Source organism: Pholcus phalangioides, unplaced genomic scaffold (genome assembly GCF_987345545.1).
Source record: "Pholcus phalangioides strain wild (caught in Gottingen) unplaced genomic scaffold, Ppha-v1.0 ptg000003l_1, whole genome shotgun sequence".
In the NCBI taxonomy this organism is placed as follows: Eukaryota; Metazoa; Arthropoda; class Arachnida; order Araneae; family Pholcidae; genus Pholcus; species Pholcus phalangioides.
The window spans coordinates 34,559,795-34,578,400 of record NW_028301596.1 but is presented as its reverse complement, the minus strand read 5'-3'; the positions used below and the strand labels follow the sequence as shown (position 1 = coordinate 34,578,400).

Below are 18,606 nucleotides of genomic sequence, written 5' to 3'. Positions count from 1 at the left end.
CGGTGGGGTTGAGGGTTTTTTCCTTGCTAGTTTTCATGTGTGGTGGATGTGGGTGAATCTCTTCTCTCCCCCCCCCCCCCCCCCATGAAGGGAAAGGTGATATTTAGGTTTATAGAGGAGGGAGAACAGTGAATTATCCTTGTGGAAGATTGGTTGGAATCTTGAGGGGTTGACCTATGATCCAAAGCATCAAACTAACCCATCTTGTCTTTTATTTTTTGCCCAGCGGTCATTTTTCAATCGCTTTTCTTCATGTTTGATGAATGGCTTCCTGTGGCTGCCTTCTTCAAATTTTATTTTTCTACTTGTATAGTTTTTTTATTGGTTTTAATGCCTGAGAGGTGGAGAAGGAAGTTTTGATAAGAGCTCTCATCCTAGTTGCTCGTTACGGAATACGGTTGCTCATTACTTTCAATTTGCTAATACACTTTTAAGAGATCCCCCTTCCCCTCCCTGTTATACATTTAAAAGGATGATCTTCATCCTCCGTTTTTTTTTTTTTTTTTTTGCTACCCGATTGCCCCGATGAGCGATCTTTTTATGAACAATGTGCTGTCTTGTTTGGAGAGATTCAACTACATTGGAAGTTCATTTGAATTTTCTGGTGAAATTCCTAAATTAACCTACCTTTTGTGGAGTTTTTTGTTCACTTTATTGGCCTTCACGGGCGCTTTGCTGAATGGATGACGTTCTTGGATTTACTTTGAATTCAGTTCGAAAAGCGGATTCTGATTGATATTATGAATAAAATGTAGAGAAAAGAAACCATAAATCTCATCAAATTTTTATAATTTTTAATGCTTTCATCTGGTGAATCTCTAGAACCAGAAAAATTAACTTAATTATTATTTTTATTATTTTTTGCGTTTTTTAGTTGGTAAATTATATAGATAAAACGTAATTTTTATAGATTTTTTTTTAGTTTTGTGTATTTTACCATTGCCACATCAAGCATTGAGCCCAAATATCAATATTTGTTTTAGAAAGGATTTAACGCTAAAGACTCTCATTCACCTATAAGTAGAGGTTTTTTTTTCTCTTGTAAATCCAAATTTCCTAGGTACAAATTTTTTTCATACGCTGGCCTTCTATGTACCACCTTTAACACGGATGCTATTGATACGCATACTGGACCAGATTCCTCAAAATGGTTCACCTTCATGGCATCCTAGGGAAAGATTAGAATTCGAATTATTTTGTAGCATTCTTACCCTATCTTTGAGTATATCAGTGGTACCTCCAATTTCCATGACCCTCCGGTTGGAAATCATTCTCCATAATCTTATACCAAAAATATCCTAGGACCAGTGTCATCCGAAAATATAATTTTGAAGTAAAATTTCACTCCAAAATTTAAGGGTTATTTTTGTAAAAAAAAGGTGTGTTTTTTTTTTTTTTTTTAATTGGTGAGTATTAACCGTATCAAAAAAAAATTACTTAACATTTGAAGGAGTATTTTCACTCCTTGACGAAATTTAGGGAAGTAAAATTGAATTTAGATGTGTATTGGGTGAGCACTGCCTGGGACACCCTAAAACGCCAAATTATTTGGAAATCTTTGCGATATAACGGCCGATTGACTAACTGTGCTTGAGAATCAGAACTATGCCAGTCAAGTAATTTTTACTGTTTGAAACTTGTGACTGAGTGAAATTGCTGCTTCGATGTTTTTTGTATTATGCATATTTTGCCTGCTTCGGAAAAACAATGTTTTGCATAACGTGCAAACATACTATGTTCAGTACGTTTTTGCTTTGTTTGATTTGGTATTTTAAATTTTTTGCGCTGTGTTTTTTCATAATGTGATTTTGATTAGTTTTAGCTACAAGCATTAGCTTTTGTTGCGGTGTTGAGTGCGATTGATTTCCATATGTCTATTCACTACGACTGAACTAGAGCATTTTCATACAATTCTTTGTGCAACAATGACTTTTATAAATTAAATTCTCACAACAACAAAAGTTTTTAACAATATTAGTTACCAGTGCTTTCAATCAGCTCGGGAATTTCGCAAAAACATCCCGGTCCATACAATTACTCAACAAACCATCGTCTTCGCTTGTGTATGTATATACAGTCAGTCACAAAAGTCTACATACACCCTTAAAAATAGCATTATTGAAGAAACAAAAAGGAATCAGGATTTCACCCTATTTTTATTCGAACATTGAACAATTCAAACATGTTTTTGATAGAAATGAATAACATCAAATTGATATTTATTTAAAAAAAACAATTTGAGTGAAAATAGCATGTCACAAAAGTCTACATACATGGGTGAAAAGTTTATTAATATGCACGATTTTTGCATTTGAATTGAAAATTAATATTTTGTGGGACCTCCATTCGATTCAATAACGGCATCCAACCTCCTGCTCATGGACTGAACTAGGTTTTCTGTTATATCCGCTGTAATTTTGGACCACTCTTTCAACAATGTCTGTTTCAAACATGCTTTGTTGGTAACACTATACTTGCGAACTCTTCTCTCGAGTTCATCCCATAAGTGTTCAATGGGATTCAAGTCAGGTGAATGAAACTGTCTAGGTACCTTGTAAAGGAGCCATTCCTTCACAGTCTTTGCAGTATGCTTTGGATCATTATCCTGTTGGAAGATCCATTGACATCCGAGACCTAATTTGTCGACAGATGCTTGCAAATTATCTTGCAGTATCTTGAGGTATTGGACCTTACCTTCAATGAAAACTAATTTCCCTACTTCAGACGCTGACATGCATCCCCAAACCATCACCTCCACCATGCTGGACTGTTGGAGTCAGATTTTCAGGTTTCATTTCCTCATTTTTCCTTCTCCAAATTTTTCCGTGACCGTCACTACCGAAAATATTATATTTGCTTTCATCTGTGAATAAGACACTTTTCCAGAAATCGAAATCCTTTTGATGATACTGTTTAGCAAAATCGAGCCTTTTCTTCTGATTTACGGTGGAGATCAGAGGTTTTCGTCTTGAAACTCGTCCATGAAATCCTTTCGATCGGAGAATTCGTCTGACAGTTTCAGGATGCACAGTGTTGTTGGTCGTTGATGCAATATGCTGCGTCAATTTGGGAGCGGATAATTTCGGATTCGACTTGATTTTATTAACAATCCATCGTACATGTCGATTACTCAAAACCCTCGGACGACCACAGCGAGGTTTATTAAACACATTTCCGACTGATTCGTAATTTCTGACAATGGTTTGGACACTGGAACGGCTTTTTCCAATAATTTTCGAAATCTCACCGTAAGATTTTCCTTCTGTTCGCAACTTAATTACCACATTTCTTATTTCAACAGAAATCTCTCTCCGCGGAGCCATTTCAACATCAGAACAAAGGCAATATGAGCCTAGTACAAGTACAGAGTTACTTTTCCGTGTTTGAAGCAGTATTTCTTCTTCTCTCTCAAATACTACAACAATTTCACTTGACGCAACAGAAATGTGCTTGCTGTATGTAGATTTTTGTGACATGGTTTTCTATGAAATTTGCATATTCTTGCGAATTTATTTCATATTTGTCATTTACAGTAATAAAATTTTGTACACTTTTGATACACAAAGTTCTGAAAATAATAAGTTAACCCCAAAATGTATGATTCCTTCAGAAGTACCATTTTCAAAGGTGTACGTAGACTTTTGTGACTGACTGTATGTGTGTGTGATATATGTGTATTTCCCCCCCCCCCCCATTTTTCTTTTGCTGCCTCTTTAAGCTTTGGAGCATCGTGGAACCTATGTATATTCATTAGTATTGCGAATCCGTAACCATTTGCAGAAGGTGGGGTAAAAGAGCTCAATGTACAAAGTGAAGCGTTCCCCCAGTATACGTATCTATATGTATATGCGCAATAATACGTACATGCATTATTCTTTCCGTGTGTGATATCACAACCGATGACACGTTGTTAGTACCTTTGGGTCGCGATTTACAAGCTGTGCAACGGTGGCTAATTGATTGCAGCTGCGTGATTTGTTAGCGCACGCCTTCCTCCCAACTTTTCTTTTCTCTTGTTGAACACTGTCACCATGTTCAGCTCTCTCCTGCCTCCCTTTTTACGTGTTTTATAGGATCACGGTCGTGGAGGGTCCCCACTACCTTTTGAAATGTTTATAGAGCGATTCAACTCGTACCTTTGGCCCGCTTTCATAGCGCATCCGATGGCGTTTTCATCGCTTTACCGCGATATGAATTATTCAGAAAAAAGTCCTCCCCCTTTTCTTTTCTCTCTTAGACATACTCTGTGAAATCCATCCAATGACGTCGACGCTTTTCAGTCCTTTTTATTCCTTCCTGCCTCTTTCAAACACACATCCCAACGCTAACGTCGCCGGTTATTTGCATAAAAGAGCTCTTCTCTCTGCCTGCTTGCGGTGGTGATGTGATAGGGATGACGCGTTTGTTTATATGCGTGTGTGAAGAAAGGGAACTCCAGACTTTCTTTTATTTTTATGTGCAGATCCTAGGATCAAAACGTCTTACCCGGGATTTTTCATTCCCTACTTTCTCTCCCCGTTTTGTTGGTTCTCCCTGTTTGATGATAGTGGTGGTGTCACGTATGTTGACGAGAAAGGTTGTGTGTTACTATCGTGTCACGCCGTCTGGTCTTTGAACTCTTTAAACATGATTTTTTTTGCTTGCTTGTTTTGAAGTTTTAACGTTTTAGCGCATATGAATTAGTAAAACAAGTCCATCTTGACAATGAACTATTATGCTGTATGCTTTACTTTTCCGTGCATCTGTACTTTTTTCGAGTATCGAGCACTTATGCCAGCACCCAAGTGACCATAGCCGACATGGGTAAGTGCGAAAGATGCAGTCACACCCTACCACAAAATGTTGAAAGCAATTTCACAAAAACTTCTTAACAAGGCCATAGTTAAAAATTCTATCAATTTAAATTCATTAACAAACATTAAAAAGCTTTTTTTTTAAACCCATATATGCCTTATTAATAAGTGCTTACAGCTTACACATATATTTTTAGTGGGCCGCAAAATTACTAAGCTTTGTCCGTGCGTATATCAACTTTTTTCAATCTGATTAAAGCCACAGCTAATGTTAATCTTTGAGTGCAGATTGAACAGGGTGTTGATCGATGGAAAACGAAATTGGGAGCATTGATCACTCTTGGGGGGGGGGGGATTTCAGTAAGTACCACGACGCTCACAAGCATGGTCCCAACTCCAACTTAATTGAGTGGGGCCCCAGACTGGAGCCATGTTGGACTTCCCCTTGGGGGTGCATGCTCCTGAACAAGTTGAAGGTGTCTGCTCTAATTTGTCAGTCTGAACCTACCACAGGTGCTTAATCTTTGCATTTCTGTTGTTCTCCCCTTTCTCTCCATCCCCCCCCCCCCGGACTGTAACGGGCATATTTAGTTTTTACATTATTTTGTGTTTAGGGCCGTTCAAGTATTACGTCATCATCAATGGGGGGGATATTTGGATAATGCTTACGTCATAAACCTCTCTTTATGAAAATATACAATTCAGAGGGGCAGAGCTGATGACGAAATTTTGCTGACAGGGGGGGGGGGGGTCAAAAATGGCTAAAAATTTGCTTACGTAATACTTGAACGGCCCCTTACTATACATATTTTCCTTTTTTTTTTAACTCCCATATACTTCGAAAAAGTGTTCTCATGTTTGGTTAGGTGGGGTAGATAGATTGATGGGCTATGGGAGGGTGTTGCTGCTTTTCTAACAGATACCCTTTACGTTAGAAATTCCGTAAGAAATATTAAGGTATCTGTCTAGTATTTCAAGTTTCAAGTCTGAACCTGCTGGGAAAAAAATTCGCAGCACGTGGCTTCAATGTATCTAAGTCAATAGATTTCTAAACTAAAACGCCTGGGTAATATCCATCATACATACTCCACTTCCACATTCATAGGTGGAGAAAAAAAAATTAAGAAAGCGTACTTTCTAATCAACTCGAGAGAGTTTTGTATTTCCTTATACTGGAAAGGGAAAAAATTTCAATTTTTTTATTTTTTTCTCAAGAAAATGGGATAGCCCTTAAAATGTAATTGCACTCGCTTTCCTTTCACTTTTTTTTCTTTTCTATCTTCCTTACCTATGTATGTACATGCTTATGTCACTCAGCTACGTTATGCTTTGGATGTGTGTGTAATGCGGAGAGATGTACCAGAGAAAGTGAAGAAGATTGAAGAGAGCCGAGAGAGAAGAGATGGGAGAAATTGTGCTTTAAAAGTGCCCTTGTAAGGCCGCGAGTTCCTTACTACTTATTCCTTGTACAAGAGGAGGAGACTCTTCTATGCTCTTTTTTTTGCTCCTAACTTCCGCCGACTTCCGAGTCCTTCCGCTATTTTCGTTTGGTTTGCTTTTCCTCGTCTTTTTATATTTCTGTGTATGTCGTCGTCCGTGTTGGTAGTGAGTGAGCAGGCCAAGAAGAATCGTTTTCCTCCTCCTTCATCTGCTCGGGAATTTTTGTGTTCGTCCTGAGCAGTTGTTATGTAGAGACGAGAATCTTTTTCTTCTATAGTATTTTTTTTCTTGAGATGTATGTAGTTTTGGTATTCTACTTTTGTCTCTTCTCCATCTAAATGACACTCGACCATCGATTGGTGTGGATGCTTTTTTCCCTTTCGTTTGTTGTGTTTGTGCACAACAAACGAAAGGGAAAAAAGCATCCACACCAATCGATGGTCGAGTGTCATTGTCTGAATCGATGACACTCGATTTTTAAAATCATGTGCCAGATCGAAGAATGAGGAAATTATTCCATTTTTTTAGCCGGTCATTGAAAATGAACGAATTTTATTATTAGACGATTTAAAACACTGTAAATGGTTTATGCCATACTTTTATTTGCCGTTTTTTTAAATTTTCGATTGGTTGTAATATAATTTATTGAACTCGTGAATTAATTAACACAGTCTTCCAAACTTATTTTTCTCATCTAGACCCCTTTACAGATTTTTCTCGATTGTGCCATCTCCCTGCGAAGCCAACTCATAAAATCTCCCGTTACATCTGCAGCTCCTACTGCCTCCGTAGCTTATTCCGTCGCTCTCCAAAGGGTGAGATCGCCCACTTTGGCACAGTTTTTGTTCCACCGGTATTTTTTTTTAAAGGAACAAAACATTTTCTCAGTTTTCTATAGCTCTCCACGTAAAACTTCTCGCGTAACCCTCGATAGTTATAAGGCTGTTCTACGGAACTCAAATTTTTGAATACTATTTATCCAAAAAAAATGTTCCCCCATTGCTGTCTCAAAGGCATCATAGCTCCAGGACAAAATAAACCACTGCTTAAGCACCATTTACATATTTATTGTCATAAATCGTTGTGCTAGATCTTATAGTGGAAGCCCCTACTCAAATGAAATGAGGTTGCCGTGCTTGGGTTGGAGGCGTGTGTTAAGATGGCCCTGGATCAGGGCCGTAACCATAGGAGGCAGAACTACCCGGTCGGGAAAATTTTGGTGGCGGCAATTTTTTAGGTGGGAACAAAAAACACCGTTATAAAATTATAGCATTTTAAAGTTGTGGGGGCGGAAAAATGTTTGCTCGGGTGGCAAAAGTCCTAGTTATGGCCCTGCCCTGGGTGTCCCGTAAAATATACGTAAATTCTGTAATTCAAGAATCCTCGCTTCGAGTGGGTAAAAAATTTCCAAAAAGAAAAAAAAATCGTTTTCACAGCTTATAATTTTCTGTTAAAACGGAAAATGACATTCATGAACTTCTGGAGCTTCTAGTTGAGAAATTCGATGTGAAAACAATGCAGTGTTATTGCTTTTAAGTTGTTTGGCCATCCTAGTTGTCTGACCCTTTCAAACGACACTATCTCGCTAAAATTGAAAATAAAGAACAGCTTTGCGAGTATTAGTAACAAGAAAGTTTTCTTCTTTGAAAGTTCTCTGGGTGTCAAGTGTTTAAAGATTCCTTTGTATTTGATCATGTGGAACCCGAAAGAAACTGTCACTTTCACCGTAAGTAATATAAAGCATACCCCCTCCCCTCCTTCGTGGAGAGTGAAAGGGCTCGTTGAACGTGGGAAAAATATTTTATAAATCATATCTGATAATCAAGTATGTATATGTTTCGGTTTTTTACTGCATCATGGCTCAAAAAGCATTATGTATTTATCATTTCTTCGCAACCATATATATTCACATTTTCTTAAATAAACTCCATTTTTTCAGGCTAGCGTCGTTCTAAAATTTCTTTTCTTCCCCATTTTATCAACACGTTAATTTTTAGCTGGGCGGTAATTGGTCAATGGCGAAATTCCCCAAAAGGGGAATTTTTCGATCAGTCCATCGTCACGTGACTTTAAGCCTTTACCTTTAACAATCACATCGTGGTTGCATTCGGGCTTCGATTCTTAATGCGCTTCTTACGAATCGATACGACCGATTCTTTACGAATCGGGGGTGGGGTGGGTGTGCTCAATGCTTTCAGGGAAGTTCTACTGTACAGTATTTCATAAGTATCCGTAATTTCCCCTTGAACGGTTGCATTTAGTTGGGAGTGATTAACGCCGGGAACGAAGGTCAAGATTTCTTTTGACCGCGGCTGGCTGAAAGTTTCAATGGAAATCCCCCTTTTCTATGGTGTAGGACCAATGACCTCGGTATTTGTTTCAAAATACGATCTGAGGTATGTACGTGTGTATATACGTTAATGGATGTGGGGAGATACAGTATCTCATCAAGTGGGGCCGTGGCGGCGGCTCCGTCGTCGTCTTTCCATCTCGCGAGTAAATGAGCAACGCAACGCAAAGTCGTGTCTTGCCATTGATGAGAGAAAGAGAGAAGATGGTAGTGGGGTGGGAATGCGATTCTCACTCGCGATAACAACCGAGGACCCATTCGCTTACGTCGTATGTTCCATCTTCTATCTTCTCTCCGCATCATGATGATGATGAAGGAAGAGCTCTCTCTTCTATCTCTTGCTATTTTCCATGCTTCTCGGATTGTTTCGGCGGCGGATTTGGTCGATGGAGATTCCGTGTGGGCGTCCACCTCCAACCTCTTGCATTGATGGTGGAAGAGGGAAAGACAGACCTTCTCTTGCTTGCAAATTGCTCTGTTTCCCCTCTTTGCTTTTTTATTTTTGCTCTCGGAGAAGAGAGAGAGATGATAATTCCAGTGGTAAAACGCATACACACCAAGGGAAGAAAAGGGAAAAGAGCTCTCTCTCTTTCCTTCAAAAGCAATGGGAAGAGAGATACAGCTAAGTAAGTAAGTAGCAAGACCGTGCCAGCAACTATCTTAAAAGTTCCATTTTCCGCTAATGACCGCATTCCGTGACCTCTGTCAGTTTGCATTTACCTGTCTGGCACTCGAAAAATATAGTAGTATATGTACGAAGGAAAGGAACCTGCAGTTTTCATGATTGAGACTATGCATGGTGGAGGTAAGGGGGAGAGATGGAGAAACTACTTTTTTGTGGGGTTCGTTATGTGGTTGAATTGTGGTTTAACTGATGTCTGGCATCTTGAAATCTTTTTCTCCTTCGTATTCCGGAAGCGCTTGTGATGATGTGAGTTGTGGACAGTGGAGAGAGAAATGTCTTTCTTGTGATGAGAACAACTTCCCATCCATACACATTTTCCTTTGATTTTCTAAAAATGTTATCACACTTCATTGATTGGGAAATGAGTACAGTGTATACGTGTGTTCTTTATGATATTGCTATAAATGGTCGTTGCTGAGGTGCGCGTTATTTTATTTCTGGACTCGATGTAGTGGGATTAGTAGATAGCATCGGTCCCTCCAGGGGAAAGAATTTGATGTCTCTGAGCAAATAAGAACTCTGATGCAATAATATTGATCTGTTGAATGGCGGGAAGGTATACCAAAGAATTCTCAACATGCTACAACTATCTAAATTAGAGCCTGTGTGATGGGACCGTTGCAATTTTTTGCAGAGAGATGAGCTATTTAGCGATAGGGTTAAAAATCAACAGAATCTTACCGAAATTTTCAGCTCAATTATCTTATCAAGCATGGGAGGACTATCCGTTTTTCCCTCATACCATGTTTTCCCACTTTTACCCGAAAAGCGTAATACGCCAGAAAATTTGACAGGGATTTGCATTGAGTTTTTGGTTCTCGGGGGTTCCAGCTCTAGATAGCTTGGATTTTATTTTTTTAAATCAGATGAAGTCCCATATTAATTATATACCAGAATTCAGTTCAATCTGATTTCTCATACTAGGATATCGTGCCGTACTTGTTGCCCAGAAAAGTATGACGAGTAAAGATGACATCAAGACACGGGAAAAGAGATAGCCTTCTTTGCACTTTGATGGCCCTTGGGTGAGGGAGTGTTCCGAAAATTGAGCTCTTCCTTTTTATCTCCTTGGGGAATACTGTTCTTGCTTTCCCGTTCTGGATCATTAATCGCCTACCTTTTTAAGTCGACTGTTCCTTCATCCATCGGGAGAGTATTGCGTGGGGATAAAGAAAATAGAGGGGAGGGGGCCCGAGGAAAAGGAAGCGACTTCATTAAAGTCTAAGCACCGGAACATAGGACCGCTCGCTATCTCGCGATGCTGTCATTTTCTCTCCTGGAATCTTAACCCCTCCCGTCACTATTCCATAAGTTCCTTGCTTCTCTTTGAGAAATTCTGGTTCCGAATGTGGTGCTTTTTCCACATTTAGTTCTTGTTGGTCGTCCTCTTCCTCCTTTATTCAAAGATGAAAGGAACATACTTGATGGAGAAATGGCATATGCCCTCTCTCCTCTCTCAGCCATTTATGAATGGGATTGGCAGTAGAGGTTGATTGCATGTGCTTTAGTATTTAAACATATTTGTAGTTGAGGGCTCTCTCTCAGGTTCTTGAACCCTGTGGTGTTAGTCTTTTTTTTTTTTTTTTGGTTGGCTAATCATGGAAATGATAAGATATTTGTAGGTCTAGACAGAAAATTAAAGAAATGGCATTGAAAATACTTTTTACATTTTAATGAGTATCAAATATGTCTCCACATGCTGGGGGGGGGGGAAGGAAGACTAAGATTTGATCCCTCCAGAAAGTTTCTGATGAGGAGGAGGTATCTGGTAGCCAACTCTTGACACCTCTAAAACATCCCTTGGTACTTTAGGGAGTATCTTGTCCACCTAAGACACCCCACCCTAAGATTTAATTACATAAATAGATAAAAATACATTTTTTTTTCAAGCATGTTTCAAAGTTGTCTTGAACTTGAAAGATGCAGCTACACAAGCTAGCATACTAACTGCAGTTTGAGTAATGTTCCTCCTTTTGAGCTGTCATTTTTATTCATCAATGAGAAGTTTTTTGTGCACTCTAACCAAATAATTTGAATTGTGATGCAAATATATGGAATGATTGATTGAGCTCCATTTACAACTAAACAAAATTTTTATCACAAATTGGTATTATGTGTTTTATATTTGTGTAGGTTTTTTATATTTAACACATAATACCAATTTGTGATAAATCAATGAACTCTCTTAAATAGCACAGGGCTGGACAAATTGAGGAGAAAAAAAACTATTTGGACACCAGCAAAATTTCTTAGGTGCCAAGCATGTTTTTTTTTTTCCGGGAAAAAGTCTTGAATAATGCCTCCCCCCCCCCCTTCTCCATGTTGGAGGACACATTATTACGGAATCGAAAAATTTTGTGCCATACTTATTCTTCAGTTTATTAGTGCTGCATAGAAAATTTTAGGCACCAATATAGATTTTCTAGGCATCATGATGACCTGGGATTTGTCCAGCTTTGCTATAGCATATGATAATTGGTATAAGGCACATGTGCTTTCATTGACATCACCATAATATATTTTTCTTCCACAGCGAAATTCCATATCACCTAACGACAGAGAAAAGTTCAGGCCTAGGACACCAGATGTTGACCATGACTTGAAAAAGAGAAAGAAGGAAGAGAAAGTCAGTATGGTAAGTGCCTGTTTTTTTGTAAAAACAATCTGCTCATTTGATGAACCAACAGAAAAGCCTGGAAATGTAATAATGAATGTATTTGAGAGACCTCTTGCTGTTCTATTGGTCTCAGAGAGCATACCAATCACAGAATGCATTTCTCCTGAAGATGGAAACAACAGTAGAAATCATCCTGTTAAATTTTATCTAGACCTATTAAGAGTGACCAGTTTTTTCAAAAAATAACTGATAATTCTAATTGTTGAGCATGGGCAGGGCTGTAACTAGGATTTTTGCTGTGCTGGGCAAATATGATTCAGCCACCCCCACAACTTTAAAATTCAATAATTTTGTAATGTGTTCTTTGTTCCCACCTGAAACTGCCGCCCCTTAAATTTTGCCGCCCGGACAGTTGCGCCCCGTTAGTTCCGGCGCACTGGGAATGGGAAATCCCCAATAAACTGCTTGCAAATCTAACTTGGTTTTTTTAACATGTGTGAATGAGAGGTATTTAATGATGAAAGGTGGCAAAAGTCTATAGGAGCCAAACCTTGTGTCGGCTCCATGTTTTGATGCATGCATATTTCATCCAACTCCCTTCAGGAGTTGGAGGGGAAAGGCAGATATAAATGGCCTTTATTTAAAAAGTTATAGAAAATATATAAAACAGAAGTGGATTATATTGTTAAGTAATTTTATTATTTTGGCAAAGTCTGGTAGCGTCGAAATTTAATTATAATTACATATGTGGCTGAGAAGTATGGAGGAAAAAATTTCTTATTCAGACCCATTTATAATAAAGAAAAAAAAATTTCCCCCCTTTGTTTTTAGATTTTCTTTCAGCCTTTTCAATTAGCAGAGGTGTTTGAATTAAGGATTTTACTTTTATTATTATAATAAGAGAGGAGCTCATCCTTCGTCTCTCGTGCTTATTGAATTCTTATTCCTCCACTTATTTTACTTGTTATTTCACCATTGTTTCAAGAGAGAGCAAAAGCCTATTGTTTGTCATCAGCCAGAAGGAAAATAAAGAGGTCTTTTTCATTTTTGTTTGCTCCGGCACTTTGTGTTTACGACAGCATTGTGCGAATATTACTTTTAAACTGTTTTAACTGTTTTTCCTCCCATTTTCTCTGCATCTCTCCTCATTTTTCTCCTTCAATATTTAAAATTCTTGTTGCAGAACTAATTGAAATTGTTGTCGCTTCTCCCCCCACTTCTCACCTCTGTGGCATCCTCTTCTGTCATTTCCTTTTATTTCTTTCTGCCCCCCCCCCTTTTCATTTTTCCCCTCCCAGAGGATCTGCCCTAATAATTCACATATGTAATTTTTCATTTAATTGGTTTGCAATATTGCTTACTTCTTGATTAAATTTCCCTGGTAGTTTTTTTTATTGTCATTATTTTCTTTAATTAACTGAACAATCAACCTTTTTTGACTGGGTGGGAGTGAGCATTGACGATGGCGACAATTGAGGCTGCTGCTTACTCCTATGATAATCAAATCGTTTTCTCTTGCCTCTTTTTTATTTTCCTCTCATTTTTCTTTTTTTCTCTTGGTAGATGTGCCCTGTGATGTAATTGTTTTTTTCTTTTTTCCTTTTGTTTTTACTTGAGATTTTATATACAGAAACAGGACCAGTGAGAGTGTTCCTTATCTTAATGAAATAGGAACTATAGAGTTTGTTTTAAAGGAGAAATTCCCTCATTGGAAAATATTCCAAAAAAGGCAAAGAATACACTCATACCCAATAAAATTCTCAAAATTTTTATATTATAAATAGAGGTATAGATGTAACTTTTTGGACCACCCTATATGATTAATAGTTGACCTAGTATAGGAGATTGCATGGAATATCAATTTGAATTTAATTTTGATTTTACAGCTGTGATGGTATGTCTATGATTTCTTCATCTATTTTTCTATAACTTTAGTTCACCCCACCCACAGTTTGAATTAATCTGAATTTCTTCTTGTTTGCAGGACAGTGATGGAGAGAAAAGTGACCAAGAGTTAGTTGTAGATGTCGCGAATGAGGTTAGAAAAATATTTTGTAATATTTGATGTGATAATGTATTGGTGTAGTATTGCTTTAATTTTGCTGCTTTTAATTGATCACCTTTCCCTTTCAGGATTCGGTGGGTCCACCTAACGGAGCACCGAGCCCACGCGAAAATGGTACAGACAACAAAGTTGTGAAAAAAGAGCATGGCAACCATAGTCCTCATAGTAGCATTTCGTCCAATGCCAGCACTCCTTCATCCAAACACAAGGATGTGAGTGTGATTGTTTTTATTGTGACATATAAGAGATTTCATTTCAGGGCCTTTTCATTTCTCTTACTCTTCGCTTAGCTAATTTGCATCAGTGAGAGTTATACATAATTAACATTATACATACATAATTATTGAATTTTTTTTTCATGATATTCTGATTTTGATGGACATGTGTGGTAATTTTTATTTCAATTATGAATGATCATTTTTTTCTCTCTGAACACAGAATGAAAAGTCAACAACGCCTGTTCCTAAGTCTGTGACCCCAACCAGTTCTGGAGGCAGCACTCCTGGTTCCAGTGGTATGAAGTCACTACCAAAAGCACCTCCTCTCGGTAAGAAGCAAAGTAAAATTATTTGAAGAGAAAAACAAATTGTGATAATATTTTCCGTATCATGATCTTATTATCAGAGAAAATAATAACCGTCAGTTAAAACAAGAGTAGATGATGGATTTATATTTGCAGGTCCGTCTTATCCCTACCCACTGCACGGTGGTGCAGCTGGCCACCCTGGTCTTCCAGCAGACTTAAGTTCAAGCGCTGCAGCATTCTCTCAGGGAGTCCTCCACAGTAACATGTCTCCTGCATTGAACAATTATTCGAGAACTTTGGTAAGCAAGTTTTCTTTTCTTTTTTCCATTCAAAATTTGAAGTGTTTTTCAAACTAATTTTCATTAAGTGACTGTAAATATCTCCTTTAACTTTGTAAATGATATTTAATATTATCTAGACTTATATAATAAAAAGTAAAATATTTTTAATCCTAGATAACTAAACATTCTTCTGATAGACTACTGAGTAATACTGATTTAAGTTTAGTTATCTAGGGTTAAAATGAAGAAAATACTATTGTAAAATCTTGCGTAATTCATTGAATCATTGGTCGTGTGAATAGTTTTATCATAAACAGGGATCCATGCATCAATAGTTCTGATGAATGAAAATAGTAAACTGCTCAGCGATTTCATGATTTGCAGTAAATATACAAATACAATGCCACAACAGGCAAATTGCCCAACGAGGTGGCTGACTTAAAAACATCATGGATCCCCGAGCCATTTTTTGGAGGCCCTACCTACTACTGCTACACCACAAATGCACCCTCCCCCCGCGGAACCCCCCCCCCCCGACGAATCAGTACATGCGGGAATGTGCGTGTATGTATAGTGCAACCTGACGTAAAGTTTGTTTCTGTGTAATGTTTGTTATGTGTAGTGCTGCCATTTGCCACTAGTTTTTCTAACTATGAGTGAAGTGTTATGATTGAATGATTTATCGTTGTAGGACTGTTGCTCTCTGTGGCGAGACTTTTTTTCCTGTAGTAATTTTCCTGTAGTAACTTTTTTTCCTGTAGTAATTACAGTTATATTTTAATTTCTTGCCAGGTTGGTTACGATCCTCACCCATCGATGCGAGCTCCAACATTTGGAGCAATCTCTGGAGGAAAGCCGTGAGTATTATATGCTTTGTTTGGTTTAGAATATTTTTGAAGTACAATTGTTGGCATAAAGTCACTCGCTTTCTTATAAAAAATTGTTGGCAAAAAATAATTTTCAATGTTTAGTAAATGGGTATCGTGGGTGGATACAGGGAGCAGGCTGTTCACTTAAAAAGAAAGGTGTATTGGTGGCATAGAAGGGAGGAGGAATTCAAAGGAGGATTGTTGGACCTCGCAACGCGAGTCTGTCACTATGACCACTCGACCACCACAGCGGCTTACTGTACAATATGTCAGACTGTGCAAGACACATCAGAATTTTCTATGACATTTGCGGCCTGCTACCAGATATAAGGAAATCCCACCTCCCTGTAGAACCATTTTTTTTCCTGGTCTGAAATTTTCATGGTCTGTTTTGAAAAAACAAAACAAGATTAGCTTCTATTTAAGAGTAATCACTTCAGAGACCTTCAACTGTACAAAAATGTACTGCTACATTTATACTGCAGAGCCAGACGAATGTTATGGCATTCTTACTTTCTCCCTCTCCCCCCCCCCTCCAATTGTAGCCATGGGATCACTAAGCACTCATTATTTAGAATTGCAAGATTTTTTTTTTTTTTTTTTAATTCTATCCATTTCAATGTTCTTTTATTTTTCAAAATGACTGACAGGATACTGCAAAGGGTATGTGTTATACTTGGTGATATTTTTTAGCCATCATACATTATTCTAATACTATTGTTTTTTAATTTTCAGAGCATACTCATTCCATGTGAGTGCCGATGGCCAGATGCAACCAGTGCCATTCCCACCAGACGCGCTTATTGGCCCAGGCATTCCGAGGCATGCCAGGCAAATCAACACGCTAAGTCACGGCGAAGTTGTTTGCGCTGTCACCATTTCAAATCCTACCAAATATGTTTATACAGGAGGAAAGGTGAGCACATAGGTTTTCAAAAAAAATTATTGATGTTTTCAACCTTATAAATCTTTTTGAACTGATTTCTATACAAAACAATTTTGATTTTAATAAACTTTGTAAACAACACTAACTAGCTATGTTGGTATATTTTTTTATTTGTTTTTGTTGATCCCTGGTGTATCATGCAACTGCCAATATTGTGAAGTCAGGAATATTTTCCTGATTTTTTTTTTCTGAATGTGTTGATTTTCTTGAATTTTTTTTGTTTTTTCCAGGGGTGCGTTAAAGTTTGGGATATTAGTCAGCCAGGAAGTAAAACTCCAGTTTCACAGTTGGATTGCTTAGTAAGTTTATCCTATTTTTTCCCCCTTTAATCACTGTTAGCAATCAACCAGCTCTATACTCAGATCTAAAGAGAAAATTTTCAATGTTCAGACGTATGCATAAACATAATGCATGCAGTACATAGTATATTATTATACTGCACCTCATTATAACTTTTGTTCAGACATTTAATTTTGTGCTTCTTTTTATTAGAACCAGTAATGGAAATTTAACAATAAAACTGAACAAAAAGTCATCAATTATAGCATGCTTTTCAATACAACAATATTTTACTACCTACACAAAGGATGTAACGAGGGGTTACTGTATAACCTATAGAATGCAGTACATAGGATTTTTTTTTTTTTTTTAAATGAATATTTTTTATCTTGAAAATTGTAGAAATGCTGCAGTGGATGAACGAGCATACTAATGGCATCTTTTTATTTTTTCATCTTTGTCTTATTTTAGCAAAGGGATAACTACATTAGGTCCTGCAAATTGCTTCCAGATGGACGCACTCTGATTGTGGGAGGTGAAGCGAGCACGATATCTATATGGGATTTAGCAGCAGTGAGTGTTTTCTTTTTCTCTCCAAGGGATAGGCATATACAGTAGAACCTTGATGACTCTACATGCTGATAACTTGGCTACTCTGATAACTTGACATTTATTATTCTCATGGTTGGCATAATGCTAAATTCAATGGAGAGAGAAACTTTAACTTTATACAAGACAGCTAAACCCAGCACAAGTTGACTATAATTCACATTGAGTTATCACTGTTTTTTCCAAAATTTCCTCCATTTTTGAAATTTGAATATCTCAGTGAACATTGCACTTGAATTTTTTTTTTTTTTTTGTCATCAAGAGACACAGGGCAACAACTTTATAATTGGGTTTTGGGACGCATGGAGACTGTATAAGAAGTTAATTTTTTTATTTAAATAATTATACAACTCCCTGAAACACACAAATTATCTGAGTATTACATGTTTGGAAATATTTTCTAATTGGAAGTATGCCTGTGGGATCAATGGATTGCCAGTAAAATGCCATACCCCCCTGTTTGCTATTCGCCCTGTATGTATGTATGTGTATATGTATAAGCACATGTACATGGCATTAAGTGATGTTAAAAAATTGAGAGGGTGAAATGAAACCTTCTTTTCAATACTTTTGGGATGTGAAGTTACCGAGGTTCCACTGTATATTATAAAAAGAAATAGAAAAAATGTTTAATATAAGGGTTTTTACCTCTTTGCTTATATAATTGTTCTATATCATTTTTCTTAATTTCATCTGAAGCCTACGCCCAGAATAAAAGCTGAACTGACCTCAAGTGCACCCGCTTGCTACGCTCTGGCCATCAGCCCGGATTCTAAAGTGTGCTTCAGTTGTTGTAGTGATGGCAATATTGCTGTATGGGACCTGCACAACCAGACTCTAGTCAGGTAATGAGATAGATTTAATTTTAAAAAGTGATGCTTCGGAGACAGTGCAATGTGTTAACATATTTGGCTTCATATTTTTTGTCAACTGTTCTGTCTAGGATTACATTGTGTAAAGTCTGTTATGCATTCTATCATCTGTAGGCAATTCCAAGGTCATACGGATGGCGCTAGCTGTATTGATATATCCAGTGATGGCACAAAACTTTGGACTGGAGGCTTGGACAATACAGTGCGTTCCTGGGACCTAAGAGAGGTAAATGACCAATGATAGGAATAATTATTATGACATTTTTTTTTCTTT

The 18,606-nt window shown here is 37.6% G+C and overlaps 1 protein-coding gene across 7 annotated transcripts in view; it reads left to right on the top strand.

Annotated features, from left to right (window-relative positions):
* LOC149088448 (transducin-like enhancer protein 4) overlaps positions 1-18,606 on the top strand; it is a 110,360-nt gene that overhangs the window by 87,936 nt on the left and 3,818 nt on the right. For 4 of the 7 annotated variants that reach the window (XM_089247545.1, XM_089247541.1, XM_089247542.1 and 1 more), the window contains 11 exons: positions 11,802-11,903; positions 13,870-13,923; positions 14,019-14,162; positions 14,389-14,497; positions 14,609-14,775; positions 15,550-15,614; positions 16,362-16,542; positions 16,803-16,871; positions 17,323-17,424; positions 18,160-18,305; positions 18,447-18,558. In XM_089247545.1, the coding sequence (XP_089103671.1) occupies positions 11,802-11,903; positions 13,870-13,923; positions 14,019-14,162; positions 14,389-14,497; positions 14,609-14,775; positions 15,550-15,614; positions 16,362-16,542; positions 16,803-16,871; positions 17,323-17,424; positions 18,160-18,305; positions 18,447-18,558 (1,251 nt within the window). The remainder of the gene's footprint in view (positions 1-11,801; positions 11,904-13,869; positions 13,924-14,018; positions 14,163-14,388; positions 14,498-14,608; positions 14,776-15,549; positions 15,615-16,361; positions 16,543-16,802; positions 16,872-17,322; positions 17,425-18,159; positions 18,306-18,446; positions 18,559-18,606) is intronic. The other 3 variants (XM_089247544.1, XM_089247546.1, XM_089247547.1) reach the window with 1 other exon arrangement.